This window comes from Salmo trutta, chromosome 38 (genome assembly GCF_901001165.1).
Source record: "Salmo trutta chromosome 38, fSalTru1.1, whole genome shotgun sequence".
NCBI lineage: Eukaryota > Metazoa > Chordata > Actinopteri > Salmoniformes > Salmonidae > Salmo > Salmo trutta.
Window position 1 is genome coordinate 6,617,974 of NC_042994.1, and position 22,484 is coordinate 6,640,457.

The 22,484-nt window shown below is 40.9% G+C and overlaps 1 protein-coding gene across 1 annotated transcript in view; it reads left to right on the plus strand.

Annotated features, from left to right (window-relative positions):
- The first annotated feature begins 986 nt into the window (after nt 1-986).
- Nucleotides 987-22,484, plus strand: part of LOC115178076 (glutamate receptor ionotropic, NMDA 2B-like) — a 122,319-nt gene continuing 100,821 nt past the window's right edge. The window contains 2 exon segments of the mRNA XM_029739114.1: nt 987-1,283; nt 11,047-11,529. Coding sequence (XP_029594974.1) covers nt 11,521-11,529 — 9 coding nt within the window. The 5' untranslated portion in view covers nt 987-1,283; nt 11,047-11,520.

Here is a 22,484-nt window from a genome sequence, read left to right on the forward strand (position 1 = left end):
AGTCACCCGGGACTGCGGGTTAGCTAGTTGCGAAGATCCAGATGAAAATGTTCAGAGTTTGCGGTAGGAATCTGGGGATATGGGGGAAAAAAATAATAATAGGTCCATTATGCTCTGGTTTGAGTTACGTTGTTCGAACTGGCGAGAGCTTTCCGAGCTAAAGATTATCTGATGACCGCTAGCAATGGTTTGCTGACTGATAGCTGGTAGGTAGTTAGTTAGCTGGCTAGCTTCAGTTGAGGGATTCCAGATCCGAAGTAAATAGAAATACTTTAGAAAAAAAACAGATCCACGCCACATTGTGTGAGACGGGTTGGAGAGTATTTAGAAGTTGAGGTTTAGGAAAATATTTTTAAAAGATCTGCGAAGAAAAAGATGTAAAAAGATATATACAAGGGACACGACAGGACAAAGACAAAGACGTCTGACTGCTACGCCATCTTGGATTATTTTTATTTTAGCTGGCAAGGTTGGTAGACTTCAGAAAAGCAAGCAATTACTAAATGTACTGAATAAGACTCAATCTTTTACGCAGATTTTATCAGAGATGCAGGAAAGCATATTTAGTTTCTTTAAAAAAAAAATCACCACCACTCAGGAGGATACAGACAGCTCAGGAGTTATGCTTAGATATACAGAAAAATATACATATATGTTTTTTACATAGAATTAAGCATAATGATTATGACTCTAGATTGCAGGAAAATGCTTTTTCAGGTGTTAGAAACAGCCTTCCTCACGTACTTTGTGCCCACACAAATTTTTAGGGGTGCATGACGCCCCAAAACACGATGTTAGTTAAAAACAAATGTCATTATTGACAATAGGGGGAGCCATTCTCCTTGTTATATTATATTTTCCTAGACATTTGTTGCAAATGAGAACCTGCATCCCTTTAATTCAAAATCCTATAGAGGGACCCACCTCCACACATCTCTATCTCTCTCTCCCTCCCTCCCTCCCTCTCCCCCGCTCTGGTAGAGGAGGGGGTGGACAGCGAGTCAGCGCACTTTGAGTTCTACGTTCTAAGGCAGATGGAGGTGCCAGTTGTACGTTCTCTCTAGCTCTGGGTAGTACCTCACCATGCTGCCTGTTTGACACGTTTAACAGTTGTCCTGGAGAAGGCTTTACATCTTAAATAACCGGAAGGCTCCTGTTTTTGGCGGAAAAGGAAGAGATGAAGAAGATTTGTAACAGTTGGAGAAATTACTGATAACCCTCCTCTCAGCTCACACAAACCGCAAAAACGGAAGGCTTTGGAGTATTCAATTTTTTCTTTCGTTGTATGTTTTTTCTCTTCCTTATCGTGGTGCTGGGAGGTGCTTCATCTTTTCATATATTCGCTCTCTCCATCATTTGCCTCCTCATTTATTTCTCCATCTACCTGCTGTACAATTTCCTCTATTTATGAGTGAGAGAGAGAGGAGGGGGAGTTTTTATTTTTATTTTGGGACTTTTTTTTATTTCCCTTGTCTCTTTCCTCTCTCCCTCCTCACCATTTCATCCCTTTTGATCATTATTCCTTTCCTTCTTTCCTCTACCATTTTCCACCAATTCTCCACAGCACATTCCTATCCCTCTCTTTCTCTGTCTTTAAACTCAGATGTAAATTAACTTGGACTGAATTTTTTAAAGAAAGAGACAACTAAACAACAACTCTTCTTCAATGACTCCTTTTCCCCCATTTTCCTTCTCTTCCTCTTCTGGTCCTTCCTCACCCACATCCTATGCATCACAATTTTGCGGGATTCTTAAATTGGTAACTCTAGGTAGGTTTACTATTGTTTAGTGTCTGTCTATCTGTCTGTCTGTGTGTGTATTTGTGTGTGCTTTACGTATACATAAAACACACATACACACACACACACACACACACACACTAAACTAAGGCGAAAAGGAGAGAGATTATATCTGGTACTCATAGTCAGTTGATGTTGGTCTCACAATTCTCCCATGCCCATTCTTTCGCCGCGTCGGTTCAGTCAAACTTCATCCATTTTTAATTGTTGTCTTTGAGGAATACAGTTATCTATCTTGGCGTTTTCTCTGTCTCGCCTTATACATTGCATTTCTCATATGTACCTGATGCCATTTTGAGTCTTAATTGGAACATTAGCACAAAATAATTACGTTTTGCCTGAAGTTTTGACTTGTGATTTAGCAAACTGTGTATTTGGACAGTAAACTTGAAAACTGCCAATGTTGGGTAAGGTATTATTGGACCCCTATGGTTATTTCTGGTTGTTTGACATATCATGGTTAATGCTTGATTTTCAATTTCTTTCATTCAGCTGGTCCATCACCTGTATTTAGCTTTCTCGCCCCCACCCACCAACTTGCCCTCTCTCTCTCTCTCTCTCTCTCACCATGAATTATTGACACGCACACATTACCCAAAAGTAATAAACGTCCCATACCAATTTCCCTTTTAGTATTCAATTCCATTTGTTTCTGCATCTTTCATTTAGCGGACCCCTCCTTATTTCGGTTTTATGTTTTTTCAACTAGAAAGGACAATTCTCCATTAATTGTCTCTAAAGCTGTTTCTTCCCCTTCCTTGTATTTCACCTCTCTTGTATCTCAAAAGGCACGTAAATCAGGAAAGACTTCCGGGCTTAGTTGTTGAAAAGTAGATTAAAAACCTTGTAAAGCCTTGGCTTGCGACACATCTGAAGACCGCTGTTCACAGTGCGTGTGTAGGTTTGAAATAGTGACAGACTGATAGACAGATAAGAATAGAAATCAGTAGGAGAAGAATGTTGTTCATTTCATTGCTCTCCATCTCTCTCTGTCAAATTCCCCTCTTTTTCTATGATGGTTCTTCTCAGCGCCTGAGTTGTATGTCTTATGGGAGGTCCCTTTTCAATCATCAGCATCACCAGTTCATCCAAAATAAGTTATTAATGTAACACACACACACACACACAGTTTATGACAAACAATTTCAATCAATAGCATTTACATCTTCAACTTTTGTATTTTTTCTTCTTCTTGTGGATTGAAAAGGGGGTTCAATTCAAACAAACACCCCATGTTTATTGCTTTGAGTGAGATTTCACCATGAAGGACTAAGGAACCCACACCACATTTTGTGTTTTCAAGTGGCAGCTCTGTCTTTACTGTTGTCCCACTCCTCTGATCACCGCTAAATTAATAATGAGTTACAGACAAGAGTTAAATAGGTGAGTAGTGGATTGAACTGTGTGTGTGTACGTGCCTCTGCTTGCATGTATGGTGTGTGTGCATGCAGGCGTGTGAGAGAGAGTATACGTGTGTGTGTGTGTGTGTGTGTGTGTGTGTGTGTGTGTGTGTGTGTGTGTGTGTGTGTGCTATGTAGGGAGACACGTGAACATATATAAATGTAAGCAAGGTTTGAAATTATTATGTTTTAATCAAATATTATATATGTTTGGGCTTCTTGCGGTCAGTTTGCTGTCTAGGAATGATTTGTAATTATGTTCCGGACCCCGACCATCCGCTCAAGAAGCGTCCCGAGGCTGAATCTAGTTGATGATCACTGATGTAGTCTTTAGGCCTCCCCCTCCTCTCCTCTCCTCTCCTCTCTCCATCTAAACACATTGTTTTGTGTCTATATATAACTCACTCAATTAGTACATCAAATCAAATCAAATGTTATTGGTCACATACACAGTAGCCTACAATACAGAGTGATACTGTTCATGTACAGCTGTAGGATCCTAATTTGATCACTTTTGTTGCTGAGATATATTGAGCTTTGTGATTTACATCAATTCACTGAAAACCCACACTAACACAAAGTTATATAAACCCTATTGCACTTTTCATGTAGCCTGCTTTTGGCCAGTTTAATAACCTAACCACCGATCAAGCAACATTATGGACTAAACGTTCAAATCCTGTTGCTGCAGGATTATTTTGCTGTGGCAATATAGGTCAAATTAAGATCCCTGGTCTAGTATGGCTGCATTGTCTTGTTGGTTTGATCTATTTATCTTCATAGGGCACAATTCTGACCCGAGTTAAGTGCGTGGAAATGAACGTAATTCCCTTTTTTATGTACCTTTCTCTCTATTAAGCATGAGAATAGTGTGCTTTTCACCTGCCATTCATTTTGGATGAAGATGGAATAAGTAAAGGTATAGCAGAGGTGTCTACAGATACACCGTATTCTGATATTGATTTAATTCCCTAATAATTCCACCATCTTTACGCATAAGGAAACCATGAATAAGGTCTAGCGAACCTATCGGTTCCAGGTGGAAAAAGCATCTACTTCATTTTTTCCCCGATAGAAATAACACCATTCTTCATGCACTGTCATTTACAATTTGATAAGATCTATTGAAAAGAGCTATGTACAGTGCATTCAGGGGGCTCCCGAGTTGCGCAGCGGTCTAAGGCACTGCATCTCAGTGATCGAGGCGTCACTACAGACCCTGGTTCAATTACAGTCTGTATCACAACCGGCCGTGATTGGGAGTCCCATAGCGCGGCACACAATTGGCCCAGCGTCATCCGGGTCAGGGTGTGGCGCAGGCCGTCATTGTAAATAAGAATCTGTTCTTAACTGACTTGAAAAGTTAAATAAAGGTACCAAACAAAAAAAAGCACTCAGACCCTTTGACTTTTTCCACATTTTGTTAAATTACAGCCTTATTCTAAAATAGAGTTGTTTTCCCCCCTCATCAATCTACACACAATACCGCATAATGACAATGCAAAAAATAATAATAATAATAAAAAAATAAGGCTGAGACGTAACTGTGCTGCTACCATGATGTGCTGCAGCCATGACCTTGTCGTGATGTGTGTTTTGTCTTCTATTTAAAAAATGTTATCCTAGCCCTCGTCCCCGCAGGAGGCCTTTTGGTAGGCCGTCATTGTAAATAAGAATTTGTTCTTAACTTACTTGCCTAGTTAAATAAAAGTTCAATAAAATAAATAAATAAATAACTGTGGAAAAAGTCAAGGGGTCTGACTGATAGATTTTTAGGCCTATAATTAAGACTAAGTCTTAATTATATGCCCAAATTTCTATAATGTAAACTGTCATTATCGACTTTCAGTAAGCCGAATAACAGCACATATTCAACTGCCAATTTACTGTTAGTTCCCTTCAGTTGGTATAGCCTACATTATCATTCCATTTAATTACGTTGTTTTGTTTACCTATATTTGAATCCTCTGTAAATGATGTCACAGCTTTTTGGTTGTTGCTGAGGGCCATTAGTAACAGTTAATATATATATATATATATATATATATATATATATATATATATATATAAATATATAAATATATATAGTACCAGTCAAAGGTTTGGACAAAACTATGAAATAACATAGTTGGTTTGGGATGAGTTGGACTGCAGAGTGAAGGAAAAGCAGTCAACAAGTACTCAACATATGTGGGAACTCCTTCAAGGCTTTTGGAAAAGCATTCCAGGTGAAGCTGGTTGAGAAAATGGAACCTTTATTTAACTAGGCAAGTCAGTTAAGAACAAATTATTATTTACATTGATGGCCTACAAACCTGGACGACGCTGGGGACAATTGTGGGCCGCTCTATGGGACTCCCAGTCACGGCCGGTTGTGATACAGCCTGGATTTCAACCAGGATGTCTGTAGTGACGCCTCAAGCACTGAGATGCAGTGCCTTAGACCGCTGTGCCACTCGGGAGCCCCAAAATAATGCCAAGAGTGTACAAAGTTGTCATCAAGGCAAAGGATGGCTACTTTGAAGAATCTTAAATATGAAATATATTTTGAATTGTTTAACACTTTTTTGGTTACTACATGATTCCATATGTATTATTTCATAGTTTTGATGTCTTCACTATTATTCTACAATGTAGAAAATAGTAAAAATAAAGAAAAACCCTTGAATGAGTAGGTGTGTCCAAACTTTTGACTGGTTCTGTATATAATAAAAGACATGTAGGCTAATTAAATCATTATGGTGTGGGCAGACCAAGCCTCAACAGTTTAAACCCGACGCATCGTGCAATACTTGGCTGTGTCATCACACAGTTCCATGGTTAGTGCAGGCAATAGATGAGGCTATAGCCTACTATTGTGCAATGTTCTCCCTATTATAATTCTATGAACCCTAATCCTCCAACATTACCATGGGTTGAAGAACTGAATGTGGCAATTTTCAGAATGAATCAAACCACCATTTTCTTTCTTTCGCTCGTGAAGGCTCTCCAAACCAGTTTTTTTTATGATTCATAAATTCTTTCCTAAGTTAAATAATATACAATATCAGAGCATTTTTAAAATTTTAGATGGCTTTCTTTCATTGATCCCTAATATTCTAAACCCATTCAATATATTCTGTTGTGTCCGTCAACAAAATTCAAACTAAAAGCCACACCGTATTTAAAGGGATGGCTTAAGATAAATGTACTGACAACCCTATTGAATAAAAACTATACAAGAAACTCTGTTGGCCAGCGGGAGGGTTTCAGCTGTTGAATTACATTTATTGAGTGTGCGCAAGGGAACCACGTCTGCGAAGCCCGTTACGTACCTTCATAAGGTAAGTCTGAATACCAAGTGCGTAGGAAAGGCGTGCTTAAAACCTCTTACATCTAGATGTGCCGCTAGCGGAACGCCTCGCCAATATCCAATGATAGAGCGTGGCGCGAATTACAAACACCTCAGAAATCCAAAAACTTCAATTTTTCAAACATATGACTATTTTACACCATTTTAAAGACAAGACTCTCCTTTATCTAACCACATTGTCCGATTTCAAAAAGGCTTTACAACGAAAGCAAAACATTAGATTATGTCAGGAGAGTACCCAGCCAGAAATAATCACACACCCATTTTTCAAGCTAGCATATAATGTCACAAAAACCAAAACCACAGCTAAATGCAGCACTAACCTTTGATGATCTTCATCAGATGACACTCCTAGGACATTATGTTATACAATACATGCATGTTTTGTTCAATCAAGTTCATATTTATATCAAAAACCAGCTTTTTACATTAGCATGTGACATTCAGAACTAGCATACCCACCGAAAACTTCCGGTGAATTTACTAAATTACTCACGATAAACGTTCACAAAAAACATAACAATATTTTAAGAATTATAGATACAGAACTCCTTTATGCAATCGCGGTGTCCGATTTTAAAATAGCTTTTCGGTGAAAGCACATTTTGCAATATTCTGAGTAGATAGCCCAGCCATCATGGCTAGCTATTTTGACACCCACCAAGTTTGGCACTCACCAAACTTAGATTTACTATAAGAAAAATAGGATTACCTTTGCTGTTCTTCGTCAGAATGCACTCCCAGGACTTCTACTTGAACACCCAATGTTGTTTTGGTTCCAAATAATCCATAGTTATATCCAAATAGCTGCGTTTTGTTCTTGCGTTCAAGACACTATCTGAAGGGTGACGCGCCGGCGCATATCGTGACAAAAAAATTCTAAATATTCCATTACCGTACTTCGAAGCATGTCAAACGCTGTTTAAAATCAATTTTTATGCAATTTTTCTCGTAAAATAGCAATAATATTCCGACCGGGAGACCTTGTTTTCGTTCTAACACTGAAAATAGAAAATGGAGTCTTCACATGCACGCGTGCACCCGTGTCATTGTTCTCAGAACAACCACTTTCCAAAACCCCTACTGTTTTTCGCCCAGGGACTGCAGAGTCATCATTCAACGTTCTGGCGCCTTCTGAGAGCCTATGGGAGCCTTAGAAAATGTCACGTTACATCAGAGATCCTCTATTTTTGATAAAGAGGCTATAGAAGGACAAGAAATGGTCAGACAGGGCACTTCCTGTATGGAATCTTCTCAGGTTTTGGCCTGCCATATGAGTTCTGTTATACTCACAGACACCATTCAAACAGTTTTAGAAACTTTAGGGTGTTTTCTATCCAAATAAAATAATGATATGCATATTCTAGTTTCTGGGCAGGAGTAATAACCAGATTAAATCGGGTACGTTTTTTATCCGGCCGTGAAAATACTGCCCCCTATCCTAAACAGGTTAAAAAAGGCACAATTTCCTAAGTCGGAATCGGGCCCATATAGCCTAGCCTATAATTGTTAAGTACAATACAGAGTGTACAGGTCATTTGAGTGTCCTTTCGCAATTTGGTCCATTATGGCTTGTTTCGATTTGGTTTTAATTCAGTATCTCTATCTTATTATAATATTTTCAGATATTTAGCTATATTTCCTCCAATGTTTCACCTTCAATTCAGCTGTCTGTGTGATGAATCTGTTTAAATGAGTGATACCGTGAATCATACACCTGCCAGGGCATGCTTGGTCCTACCCCATATGCCTATTAGTAATTTCTGAGAAATTCACTTAAGCTTCTAATGGAAATGGGGTCTAAAATGGAGGTTGGTTCATGGTGAAAACTGTGCTTGTGAATGTAATTCATATTCCCCCAAAATGTGAAATTCTTGGCTTCCTTTGGGTATTTTGACATTAGTGGCGGTATATAAAACTGCCACAGCTCCTACTTAGTCATTACCTAAGACCTTAGTATTGATCAACTAACTTTCATGTTATCTACAATTCTACAAAATGTCATATAGTATCAAATCTGATTCTTATCTTAAGTGGTTGAAGTCAATCGGTTGCAAAGTTTAAGTCAATGTCAGATGTTAGTGGATGTGAGATATAATTGTAAGTCTAGACTTTCCTTTACGAAGGCCATGGATTTAGCTTTTTTTTAACTAATTCTCCTTCCTTGTCCTCCATCTCAATCATTAGAGTAAAAGTATTCTCTCAAAGTTTCATCGCGTTGATATTAATTGAGTATACTGTACTGTCGACCCAAGCAGTCTGAATGATTTAGGTAGGCTTTTAAACCAGCACAGTGAGGAGGGATGTCACTACACTAGGAGAGTGAGCTCTATTACTATTTATAATACACAATGTTCCTTCCAGGTACATTTTTTGATAATGTCTCCGTCTCAAATGGCACCCTGTTCCCTATATAGTACACTACTTCTGACGAGGGCCACAGGGGTTTGGCCGAAAGTAGTACACTATATAGGTGAAAGGGTGCCATTCGGGACTCAGACAATGTCTTCCTGTCTCTAACTCAGAAAGGGCATCCATCCACCCCTCCATCTCAGTTATAAAGGATTAATGCTATAACAAAGCTGTGATGCATGGTGAGATTATGTTGCTACATTTGAGAAACATGGCTAGCCTAGCCTATATGTTCAAATTGTGACATTTTTGGTCAATTCTGTTAAGACATGATAATGGCTTGGATTTACTGTATGTAGGCTATAGCCCTAGGACTTTTTATTGAGTCTCAAAGTGGTTTACATTGTATGGCAGTAACTCACATATTTCCTTTATCATATGCTATGCTATCCATTTTTAAAATGGGCAAAGGATAATATAATGATGTATTTAGCAAGGAGACTCCAATCTGCTGCCCTTTCCAGATAGATATTAATAATCAGTAGTTTTGTTTAATCCATTTTGCTTTCACCACAATATATCATATTGTATATTTCTGAATAATTGTCTTTGAAAGACGTTGTTTGATTGTAGAGAGACTAGGGCTGGTCGGCCTACATGCATGTGGTACAGTATTTAATTGTCGAAGTGTGCGTATGTTTCTTTGAGCCCAATACATCATTTGCAGTATTAATGTCATTTAAATACTACTGAAGGAGATTGAGATAATTACAGTTGGAAAGAGTCAGAGAGAAAGATGGGTTTTGGAAATAAAATGTGTTGAATACATAATTTATCACTCTGCCAGACAGGATAAAAATTCCTCACACAGTGATATCCTTTGACATTTTTCCCAGGGCTAAAATGTGTGTACACACATACACACACACACACACACACACACACACACACACACACACACACTTCCTAGAGGGCAACATGGTAAAATTCAGCGGGGAAATGCAGGACACAACCCATCAACAAAAGTGGGAAGGGATGAAGGCAGGAAGAGAACATGAGAGAATGATGCATATATTACACGGACAAGATCAGAGACTAGTGGGTGTTAGGCCAAAGTTACTTCTTGAATACTTATCATCAAAATTGGCAAAGTGCTTCCTATTTGTTTAACCCATTTTATATGTCTGTTTTGTATGGAACTTTTTCCAGAAATCTAATGTTGAATGTATTGAATGTTAGGCTCAAGTTAAATCTACCTATTACAAACCTTGAATACTTAAAGGTCCAATGCAGCCGTTTGTATTTCAATATTAAATAATTTATTAGTAGCAATCTAGTACCTTACTGTGATTGTTATTAATTAAAATAGCAAAAAACTAAACAAAAATAGCTTTTTAGCAAATATACATTTCTCAAGCAAGAATTTTGCTAGGACTGTTATTGGCAGAGAGGTTTGGAACTCTTTTTCTTATTTGTCTATTAACTAATTTACTGCCTGGTGATAGGCAGGCCAAAACTCCTTCCCACCAAACAGACGGCCTTTCAAAAAGCTCTTTCACTTAAAGGGCATTATTGTAATTGTTACACTTTCTCAGTATTATTCCAACCTCATAGTGTGGAAATATACATAAAACACAGAATAATCAAGTTTTTGACTTCACTGGGCCTTTAACGTCAACATTGGCAAAGTGGTTACTATAAGTTTTACACATGTTGTATGTCTGTCAATGTAAGATATGGGATATTTTCTGAAATTTCATTTAAAAAAGTGGTATTTAATGTTAGGCCAAAGTTGAATCCAACCACCAGACAAAATGAACTAAGTACCATTTTTTCTTTTGCATGCATTTTGTACTGTCTGTCAATGTATAATATGGAACTTTTATGATATGTGATAAGAAGATAAATCACACTGCATAATTGTGTGTTGGCCAAGAGCCAATCCAAAAGTCAGAAAGGATTTGAATTCAGATTGTGAAGTGAAAGGTAAAAAGCTGTGTTAAAAGCCTTGAACCTCTGAAGCAATTGACTTGTGTATACAAACTACACAAAAGCATTCACCATTAAGAGAAACATTCACCCTAACAGATAATGTCTTGTTATTGACCATCTCTCTATCTCCCTCCTCTCCTCTCTCCCCCAGTCTTGACAAAGACCGAACGTACAGACAGATGATGGTGACTAAATAGACGAGGGGAGCGACAGAAGAAACAGAAAAAGGGAAGGAGGAAGAGACGCTCTAATCTCCGCATTGCCACGGCAACCGTTGTTCACACACACTCACACACGGAGTTGTCAGAGGAAACCTCGTCGCGCTGTATCATCCAGTGGAAGAAGACGGGAGGATGAGTCAGACGACAAGAGACGAATGAGAGAGCGCCTCGCCCCTCTCCATCTCTTTTTTGATTTCTCCTTACACACTCAAACTTGACACACGCACACTCCTTCAATCCAGGTGCTCATCCCTCACTCCATAAGCCCTCTTCACGTCTACTCCTCTCTGCACGGCTTCATCTGTTCATCCTTCCCTCCACCCGGTGCTATGAGAGGAGTAGTTGAGTCCCAGACCACACCACCATGCCAGTTCTGAAGAGTAGAGAGGAGATCTGGGCTGGCAATGTACAAGGTAGGACCCCCAAGGCCTTTTACGCTTGACCTTTTCTCTCTGTTTCATAGATGCAGTCCATCAGTCTTAGGCCCGACATTCAATCAAACCTGCAATGTCTATTACATTTACATTGTAGTCATTTAGCAGATGCTCTTACCCATTCATCTTAAGCTAGCTAGGTGGGACAACCAGTACATTTTCCCCCTATAAAGTAGCTATCAGCAAAGTCAGAGCTGGTAAGGGGGAGGAGAAAAAGCCAAGTGTGAGTGTTAGTTCACGAAATGCATTTAAAAACATATATAATTATGAAGTGTATTCGATAATGAACTATTACCTGTGAACATACACACTTGTTACTGTGAAAACTGGAAGCATCCACCTATGAGCGGATTATACCTGGGAGTAGTGGTGGTTTTTGAAGAACAAGAGCTACTGCCTAAATATCACAATGAAGGATCGATCGAAAAGCCTTCCGTTTCTTTATGTGCGATACAATATCCATATGAGGCTGAATGTGTAACTGTCTGCCACTGAAATGGCTTATTTAAATGTCTTTTGTGAACAGTAATGACCTAGTATGACCAGTAAAACCAAAATCCTCTCTTTTGGCTGTTAATAACCAATGGTGTTCCTTTTTGTACTCCATTTAGTACGTACAGACAGTCATTGCACATTTTCGGGTTTGTTATTTAAATTTAGAACATTTTCTTTTCAGTACCAGCGAGATCGAGAGAAAAGCGTGAAATAGAGAATGAAACTAGAAATGGATAAAGGGTGAGAATGGAGGGTGAAGGAAGAAAGAGTAAGGAGAGCGTAGAGGAAGAAAGGACTAATTGTCTTCCTCTCTCTCTCCCTAGGGTGGGCGTAGAGGGAACTAAATGTGGATGGAAAACTGGAAGTGAAAGAGAGCTGGGGGGGAGAGACACAGAGACAGGTTTATCTAATAGTGGATGTAGAGACTGGAAGTGAGACAGAGAGCAGGAGAGAGATGGACAGGTAAGCAGAAAGGTAATCAGACAGACAGACAGACAGAGAGAGAGAGAGAGGCCCAATTTTGATAAACTCTGATATCTACAGGGTGAAATACCAGTGTGCCATCACAGCAGCAAGATTTGTGACCTGTTGCCACAAGAAAAGGGCAACCAGTGAAGAGCAAACACCATTGTAAATACAACCATATTTATGTTTATTTATTTTCCCTTTTGTACTTTAACCATTTGCACATTGTTACAACACTATATATAGACATAATATGACATTTTTGGAAGATTTTGGAACTTCTGTGGGTGTAATGTTTACTGTTAATGTTTGTTGTTTATTTCACTTTTGTTTATTATCTACTTCACTTGCTTTGGCAATGTTAACATACAGTATGTTTCCCATGCCAATGAAGCCCTTGACTTGAGAGGGGCACCAAGAGACAGGCAGACAGACTACTGAATGAAACCTAGAGCGAATGAAAGGGTCATTTATCTGACTGAGGATGGAGATCTCAGACAGAGGTTACGTCTCAAATTACATCCTATTCCTTATAATGGGCACTACTTTTGACCAGAGCCCTATGGGGCAAAAATATTGCGCTAAATAGGGAATAGGGTGCCATTTGGGACACAGACAGATAGATTGGGAACGGAAGCGTGCGACCCAGAAGGAGCTTGTTTGTGGAGCTGGTTTGGTTTGTGGTGGATTACGTGTTCTCTTGTTCTCTTGCCGGGCTTAGTGGTGTGGCAGCCCCCTTCTGTGATCAGTAGATTGTGACCAGAGTGTGTGTGTGTGTGTTGAGAGAGTGGCAGCAGTACATCATGGCCACAGACAGACGACCTGGCAGGCAACTCTATTGGCTTCTGGCTTCATTTGACTGGCTTTACAAATATTGATGGAGTCATTAAAAGATTAAGGGGACTCGAAGTGCAGGCGGACAGGTTTTTGTGTGTACTCGAATGTATCGGACAGTGTGTGTCTGCGTGTGTGTGTGTGCGTGTGCGTGTGCGTGTCGGTTTGTTTGTGTGAGAGAGAGAGATGTACAGTATTCCTTGTGGTCAAAGTTAAAGACGTTTAAATAGTTCTTCTTTTCTGACTCTACACTTTTTCTGGTCCTCTTCTCATTCCTCTTTGAACCTGTAATGCATCACCATCTCCCAAGGATAGACCTTTTCCCAAACAACCATCAGTGTACTGACCCATCGTCGATGACGAAAATGTATGCCCTCACTAACTGTCGCTCTAATAAGTGACGATCATCTGACTCCCACCCCCTCACCCTTTGCTTCTCTGTGATGAAAATAAGCATTCCAAATGTCTCACTTTTTCTACCTCTCTCTCCTTTTTCCCCACCACCACTGCCAGTCATGTGTGACTGTCTTTGAAGGAAGGATGGAAGGTCTAAGAATAGCATAGATGGGACCCATCACTGTGATACTGCTGCAGCCCACATACCGTAGCTTCTTAGAGGGCCATTCTTTCTCACGCTCTCACTCATATCAGCATTCCTTCAACACGTATCCCTCCTAACAGGCAACCGGATATACTTCTAGTGTAGGTGTTTTGATACAATTTATAGGACAGGGACTTTGAATAGAAAAAATCCATCTTCACTGAAATATCCTGGCTTCTTAATATAATAATATATGCCGTTTAGCAGACACGTTTATCCAAAGCGACTTAGTCATGCTTGCATACATTTTACGTACAGGTGGCCCTGGGAATCGAACCCACTATCCATGCTCTACCAACTGAGCTACAGAGGACAACGTCTTTTGACTTGAGTCAATGCAGCACAGTGAGAGTCTAATCGGTTGGTTACTGATCCCCTCTCTTTGGCGGTTTGTTCTGTAATGACATGATCAGAATGTCTTGGTCGTCGTACATTCTTAGAGTACCATATCAGCTCAACTCATCAGCATGCCTTGAATTGCCCCTTCGATACCTATTCCCCTTAATAGGCTACCTGATATCCTCCTCTGTGTCCCAAATGGCATTCTATTACCTATGTAATGCACTACTTTTGACCAAAAGGTAGTGCACTAAACAGGGAATATGGTGTAACTTGAGACGCAACCCTAGTCTAGATGCTTGGATAAAATTGATAGGCTAGGGCGTATACTGCTTTTGAATAGAGAAATGTCTCCATTGAAATATCTTGGCTTCTTTTGACTTGAGTCAATGTAGCACACTGAGAGTCTAGTTGGTTATATGATCAGAATGTATAGATGCTGTGCGAGCATTTTTTGTTGTTGAAATTGTCACTGTTCCCTGTCACGCCGACGGAACCTCTTTTGAAGCCGCATTTTGACAGGCAGGCAGGCAGGCAGGCAGGCAGGCAGAGTTACAGCGAGAGGGAGAGAGAGAGAAAGAGAGGGGAGAGAGAGGTGAAGAGGGAGAGAAATAGAAATGGAGAGGGGGGAGAGAGAGTCAGGTTTTTCAGAGACAGAGGCAGAACAAAAGGGAGCGTGGCTCGTTGAGAGAGGGGTGGCGGTATAGAGATGAGAGAGCGAGAGATGGAGGGATGAGAGAGAGAGTGACGGAGGGGGATATGATACCAGAACAGGTTGAAATAATAAGGGAAGGAACATTTGATGAATTACAAAAGAGAGAGAGAGTAAAGAGAAGTATTGGGATCATCATGTGTTGTGCAGGTGACTCTTCAGAGAAGGAACGATAGTGAGAGGATAATGATACATTTAATGGAGGAGATAAAGAGGGTAAAATAGATGAATAGATGGAGTGTGATCTAACCAGGCTACAGTAGAGTACATGCCATGAAGATAAAGCATGATACTCCTTTGTAGTTTCAAACCTCCGTGACAAACTCTTTCCCCAAGGGATCTATCCAGAAAAGAACACAAAGAGCCAATGTGACCGTTGGTATGCTGTGGGTGATTCCATTGTATTCAAGTTAGCAGTATGCAATGGTGACCATATACAAGAGCTTTACTAGCCAAACCAGGAGTATAGCTAATTTATAAAACACTTGAAGTCAGGGGTTGGAACCTAAGTTATTTTCCAATTGTTTTGTTTTGAACAGAATCATTATTCTTTCATTCTTTTCCACTGTTCCCACTAGCAAAATAAAGTTCTGAACCAGTTTGAACCCCCCAAAAAGTAACGGTTTATATCGTTCCTTTCTGTTCCTTTTTAAACATCTGAAATATCCATTTTATTTTATATTTAGCTTGACATTATATTACTTCACCAATCAGTGCATATAGAGTAGCTTGCTGTGGAGCGGGTGAGCGATTTAATCTGTATAGGAAAGTCGTTAAGAACAAATTGTATTTTGCCGTAACAGTATGGTTTAATCATAATGAAAGACAAACACATATACTGTGCTGCCAGTCACAGTGTAGGGCGGGAGATGCAACTGAAGTTTTCAGGGTGAGGAAAGAGGATGCAGGAAACTTGCCTTGAAGCTCTGAGCATCCTGTTATGACATGCATTATCTGAATTAGGCCCACAGAATTATGCCTACGGAGGAGTGGCTTCTATGGAGGAACTTTGAATGTCTTTGAACTTCCGAGTTGGTTTAATGTTGAGACCAGAGAAAGCTAGCTAGACTACAGTAACCTATGTAATGTTGTCAGTAGGCTACAGTAACCGATGTAACGCCATCAGTAGGCTACAGTAACCTATGTAATGTTGTCAGTAGGCTGCAGTAACCTATGTAACGTCGTCAGTAGGCTACAGTAACCTATGTAATGTTGTCAGTAGGCTACAGTAACCTATGTAACGTCGTCAGTAGGCTACAGTAACCTATGCAACGTCGTCAGTAGGCTACAGTAACCTATGTAACGTCGTCAGTAGGTACAGTAACCTATGTAATGTTGTCAGTAGGCTACAGTAACCTATGTAACGTCGTCAGTAGGCTACAGTAACCTATGTAACATCGTCATTAGGCTACAGTAACCTATGTAACGTCGTCAGTAGACTACAGTAACCTATGTAATGTTGTCAGTAGGCTACAGTAACCGATGTAACGTCGTCAGTAGGCTACAGTAACCTATGTAATGTTGTCAGTAGGCTACAGTAACCTATGTAACGTTGTCAGTAGGCTACAGTAACCTATGTAACGTCGTCAGTAGGCTACAGTAACCTATGTAACGTCGTCAGTAGGCTACAGTAACCTATGTAACGTCGTCAGTAGCCTACAGTAACCTATGCAACGTCGTCAGTATGCTACAGTAACCTATGCAACGTCGTCAGTAGGCTACAGTAACCTATGTAACGTCGTCAGTAGGCTACAGTAACCTATGTAACGTCATCAGTAGGCTACAGTAACCTATGTAACGTCGTCAGTAGACTACAGTAACCTATGTAACGTTGTCAGTAGGCTACAGTAACCTATGTAACGTCGTCAGTAGGCTACAGTAACCTATGTAACGTCGTCAGTAGGCTACAGTAACCTATGTAATGTTGTCAGTAGACTATAGTAACCTATGTAACGTCGTCAGTAGACTACAGTAACCTATGTAATGTTGTCAGTAGGCTACAGTAACCGATGTAACGTCGTCAGTAGGCTACAGTAACCTATGTAATGTTGTCAGTAGGCTACAGTAACCTATGTAACGTCGTCAGTAGGCAACAGTAACCTATGTAACGTCGTCAGTAGGCTACAGTAACCTATGCAACGTCGTCAGTAGGCTACAGTAACCTATGTAACGTCGTCAATAGGCTACAGTAACCTATGTAACGTCGTCAGTAGGCTACAGTAACCTATGCAACATTGTCAGTAGGCTACAGTAACCTATGTAATGTTGTCAGTAGGCTATAGTAACCTATGTAACGTCGTCAGTAGACTACAGTAACCTATGTAATGTTGTCAGTAGGCTACAGTAACTGATGTAACGTCGTCAGTAGGCTACAGTCAAATCAAATCAAATCAAATTTATTTATATAGCCCTTCGTACATCAGCTGAAATCTCAAAGTGCTGTACAGAAACCCAGCCTAAAACCCCAAACAGCAAGCAATGCATGTGAAAGAAGCACGGTGGCTGGGAAAAACTCCCTAGGAAAAACTCCTGAGAAAGGCCAAAAACCTAGGAAGAAACCTAGAGAGGAACCAGGCTATGAGGGGTGGCCAGTCCTCTTCTGGCTGTGCCGGGTGGATAATTATAACAGAACATGGTCAAGATGTTAAAATGTTCGTAAATGACCAGCATGGTCAAATAATAATAATCATAGTAGTTGTCGAGGGTGCAACAAGCACGTCCGGTGAACAGGTCAGGGTTCCGTAGCCGCAGGCAGAACAGTTGAAACTGGAGCAGCAGCATGGCCAGGTGGACTGGGGACAGCAAGGAGTCATCATGCCAGGTAGTCCTGAGGCATGGTCCTAGGGCACAGGTCCTCCGAGAGAAAGAAAGAAAGAGAGAAAGAGAGAATTAGAGAGAGCATATTTACATTCACACAGGATACCGGATAAGACAGTAACCTATGTAATGTTGTCAGTAGGCTACAGTAACCTATGTAACGTCGTCAGTAGGCAACAGTAACCTATGTAACGTCGTCAGTAGGCTACAGTAACCTATGCAACGTCGTCAGTAGGCTACAGTAACCTATGTAACGTCGTCAGTAGGCTACAGTAACCTATGTAACGTCGTCAGTAGGCAACAGTAACCTATGCAACGTCGTCAGTAGGCTACAGTAACCTATGCAACGTCGTCAGTAGGCTACAGTAACCTATGCTTCAGAAGGGAGGGGCAGGTAGCCTACATACACACCCACTGTAAAAATCATTCCAGCTGGCAGGCAGACGCTGGAATAGGTTTCTGAGTGAGAGTGAGGGCTTTGCATAGGTGCTTTGTTGCGATTTTTGGGGGACTGGTAGAAAATACCTGGAACATGGAAGAACGTTATTGACCGGTCCCCGCCACTATCGATCACTTTCTTTTTTGGTATGGGTTCTGTTCTTCAAATAATTTTGTTATTTTACGGTTTTCGGTTCTTTTCCCTGAACCAGTTCTAACCCTTGTTTTTTAAATACTTTTCTGGTCTTCATGGATAAAAAATACATTTGGCTCCAGAAAGATAATATTGTAATTAGTATATCAGAGCTGGCTTGTGTGATAAGTCCCTTTGGTTGAAACCTGAACATTTGGATCGATTCCCCATGCTAATGCCAAGGATTTAGCTCAGTGGGCTAAAATACTATTGTGGCTCACAGTGCAGGAGACTCCTGAGTCTGGGTGTCCCTAACTACTGGGTGAAGTGAACCTGCCTCCTGAGTCTGGGTGTCCCAAACTAATGTGTGAAGTGAACCTGCCTCCTAAGTCTGGGTGTCCCTAACTACTGTGTGAAGTGAACCTGCCTCCTGAGTCTGAGTGTCCCTAACTACTGTGTGAAGTGAACCTGCCTCCTGAGTCTGAGTGTCCCCTCTTGACTGTATCACTGAGCTTGCTTTCATTTGGCCCTCTGCTGGGAACAGCTTGCTAATTAATTACCCATGACCACTGAGGTGGGGAGGGGTTGGGTGGGGTTGGAGGGTAACGAGACTGGGAGGGTGGTGGTGGGGGGGGGGAGCAGGTCATAACTAGTGTCCTCAGGGGGTAGGCTAAAATGAATCACCCCCCATCCCTCCGCCTTGCCAGAAAGACATCTTGCCAGACAAAAGTAGTACAGTCAGTCTCTGGGTTTGAATGAGGAAAAGTTATCTGCATCAAGTGTTGTTTTTTGCATGGCTGTTAACATTAGCTATCAAACAGAGAATACATAGAAAGAGATATATAGGTGCAATATATAAATGAGTGATGACACAGGGATGCCAGACTGTGACATGGCTATCCAGTAGTGGTCCAGTCATAGAGGCTTTATAGTTCTAATCCAGTAGTGGTCCAGTCATAGAGGCTTTATAGTTCTAATCCAGTAGTGGTCCAGTCATATGGGCTTTATAGTTCTAATCCAGTAGTGGTCCAGTCATATAGGCTTTATAGTTCTAATCCAGTAGTGGTCCAGTCATAGAGGCTTTATAGTTCTAATCCAGTGGTATTCCAGTCATAGAGACTTTATAGTTCTAATCCAGTGGTGGTCCAGTCATAGAGGCTTTATAGTTCTAATCCAGTGGTGGTCCAGTCATAGAGGCTTTATAGTTCTAATCCAGTAGTGGTCCAGTCATAGAGGCTTTATAGTTCTAATCCAGTGGAGGTCCAGTCATAGACACTTTATAGTTCTAATCCAGTACTGGTCCAGTCATAGAGACTTTATAGTTCTAATCCAGTGGAGGTCCAGTCATAGAGGCTTTATAGTTCTAATCCAGTGGTGGTCCAGTCATAGAGGGTTTATAGTTCTAATCCAGTGGAGGTCCAGTCATAGAGGCTTTATAGCTCTAATCCAGTGGTGGTCCAGTCATAGAGACTTTATAGTTCTAATCCAGTGGTGGTCCAGTCATAGAGGCTTTATAGTTCTAATCCAGTGGAGGTCCAGTCATAGACACTTTATAGTTCTAATCCAGTACTGGTCCAGTCATAGAGACTTTATAGTTCTAATCTAGTGGAGGTCCAGTCATAGAGGCTTTATAGTTCTAATCCAGTGGCGGTCCAGTCATAGAGACTTTATAGTTCTAATCCAGTGGAGGTCCAGTCATAGAGGCTTTATAGTTCTAATCCAGTGGTGGTCCAGTCATAGAGGCTTTATAGTTCCAGTCCTATGGTGGTTCAGTCACTGTGAAGCGGTCCCCAGGCTCCAGCCCACATAGAGACCCCTCTACTCTGCTGTGTACTGCTGCCATAAGGAGCAGCCAGAGGAGCGTGGTCAATCAAATCCTGGATATATGGAAGAAATGGCTTCAATGAGCTAATGCAGACCCCAGGGGACAGAGGAACCCTCCTACTATCAGTAGGTTTTTTTAGGGCTGGGTGTGTGTGTGTTTCAGGCTGGGAATGTGTGTGTGTGTATGCAGGCATGCATGTCTGTGGCATTTAAGCACAATTAACATTGAAAAGCCTCTCGACCGAGCTCAAGCACACTTAATCAAACACCTAAGACCCTCTTCTGTAAAATAGTGACTTTCCTTCCCTTTTTAGGCCATAGAGAAGCAACAGATTGATGACTACTACTCACCACTGGTAGCTCAAGTGGCTCATACTGATGATTACATCATCTTGGCCCCACTTCTGGGGATGAATAGGGTGATGAGACTGTCTCCTCCAGACATGGCCACTTCCTCTACCCCTTTATCTCATCTCTTATTCCCACTGTTCATGTTCTGCGTCTCTGTATCTGCCTCCCTATTTCAAACAACTGTCTCCCTTCTTCACTGCCTCATGCCCAGATGCTCCCAACGCTCTTTCCATCTCTATCTCGCTCGCTTTCTCTCTCTCGCTCTCTTTCTCTCTCTCTCCACCTCTCTCTCTCTCGCTCGCTCTCTCTCTTTCTCACTTTCTCTCTCTCTCTTTCTCTCTCTCTCCACCTCCCTCACTCCCTCTCTCTCACTCTCTCTCTCTCTTTCACTCTCTCGCTCTCTCTTTCTCTCTCTTTCTCTCTCTCTCTCTCGCTCTCTCTCTCTCTTTCTCGCTCTCTCTCACTCTTTCTCTTTCTCTCTCTCTCTCTCTTTCTCTCTTTCACTTTCTCTCTCTCTTTCTCTCTCTCTCTTTCACTTTCTCTCTCTCTCTCTGCCTCTGCTTTCACTCACTCACCATCTCTCTCTCTCTTTTGCTATTTCTCTCACTGTCTCTCTCTCTCTCTCTCTCTGCCTCTCCTTCCCTCCATCTCTCTCTCTTTCCATTTCTCAATTTTAATTAAAATCATTGAGTATCCAGAGGATTCGGCTGCATGACTGTGATTTAAATAGGGACATCACCATCTACTCAACATTACTGTCAGGCTAAAGCAAATTCCATTTATTCTCATAATGTGTGTGCTGCTCCTTCTCTAAGGACATGAATTACTACCATTTACAGTCGTAAATTGTAGACATATGGATAAGAAGACGCTCGCTAACCAATCCTTGACTGTCCAACAATATGGAAATACAATCCGAATCAGCATGCAATACAATAAATTGAAAGACATCAGTGACATCAGTGAATTAACTGACATTTCCCCTGGTGGGATAGAATTAATGAATTACTGTAGAATACTGAAAAGAATAATAACCTATGTGACGAAGCTCCTGCATGAGGCTAATTAAAACAGCTTGAAGTCTGATTATCTCATGACAACAGCACAATAGCGACATGCAGAGATAAAGAGATGCACCCCTGAACCCAGAGATCAAGATGCCACTGAGAACAATGACTGAAGTGGATGTCATTGCCCATCCGCATGTTGGTGAAGAGCCATTGATGTCCAACCATTTACATAAAAAGATACCTATGAATTATGCGTGTGCTTCTGAATCATTTGCATGTAGAAAATGCATTGTGTAGGAGTAACGCTCTCAGAAATATCTGTTGTGTTCCTTGGCTACTACCTGTAAATCATGATGGGAAATGTATCAGCTCTCAGTATGTCATCCTCAATGTCTTTCAAATGTTGCGTGATTCTGGGGATGTTTGTGTGTAAATATCGGTTTTGACTACTTATACAATGTCTTTCAGGAAGGTTTCTGTCTATACCGTCACACGGATGTGTTTCTGATTGCAGCTAATGTGTTCTATGACTCCTGTATGTGTTCTGGTTCCTGTGGAAACGGATGTGTTTCTGATTGCAGCTAATGTGTTCTATGACTCCTGTATGTGTTCTGGTTTCTGTGGAAACGGATGTGTTTCTGATTGCAGCTAATGTGTTCTATGACTCCTGTATGTGTTCTGGTTTCTGTGGAAACGGATGTGTTTCTGATTGCAGCTAATGTGTTCTATGGCTCCAGTATGTGTTCTGGTTTCTGTGGAAATGGATGTGTTTCTGATTGCAGCTAATGTGTTCTATGGCTCCTGTATGTGTTCTGATTTCTGTGGAAACGGATGTGTTTCTGATTGCATAAAGAGACTGTTGCATTCACCGCGGAACAGCTAGCCCTCCTTCCTTCCTGAAGCTGCTTAGAGCTC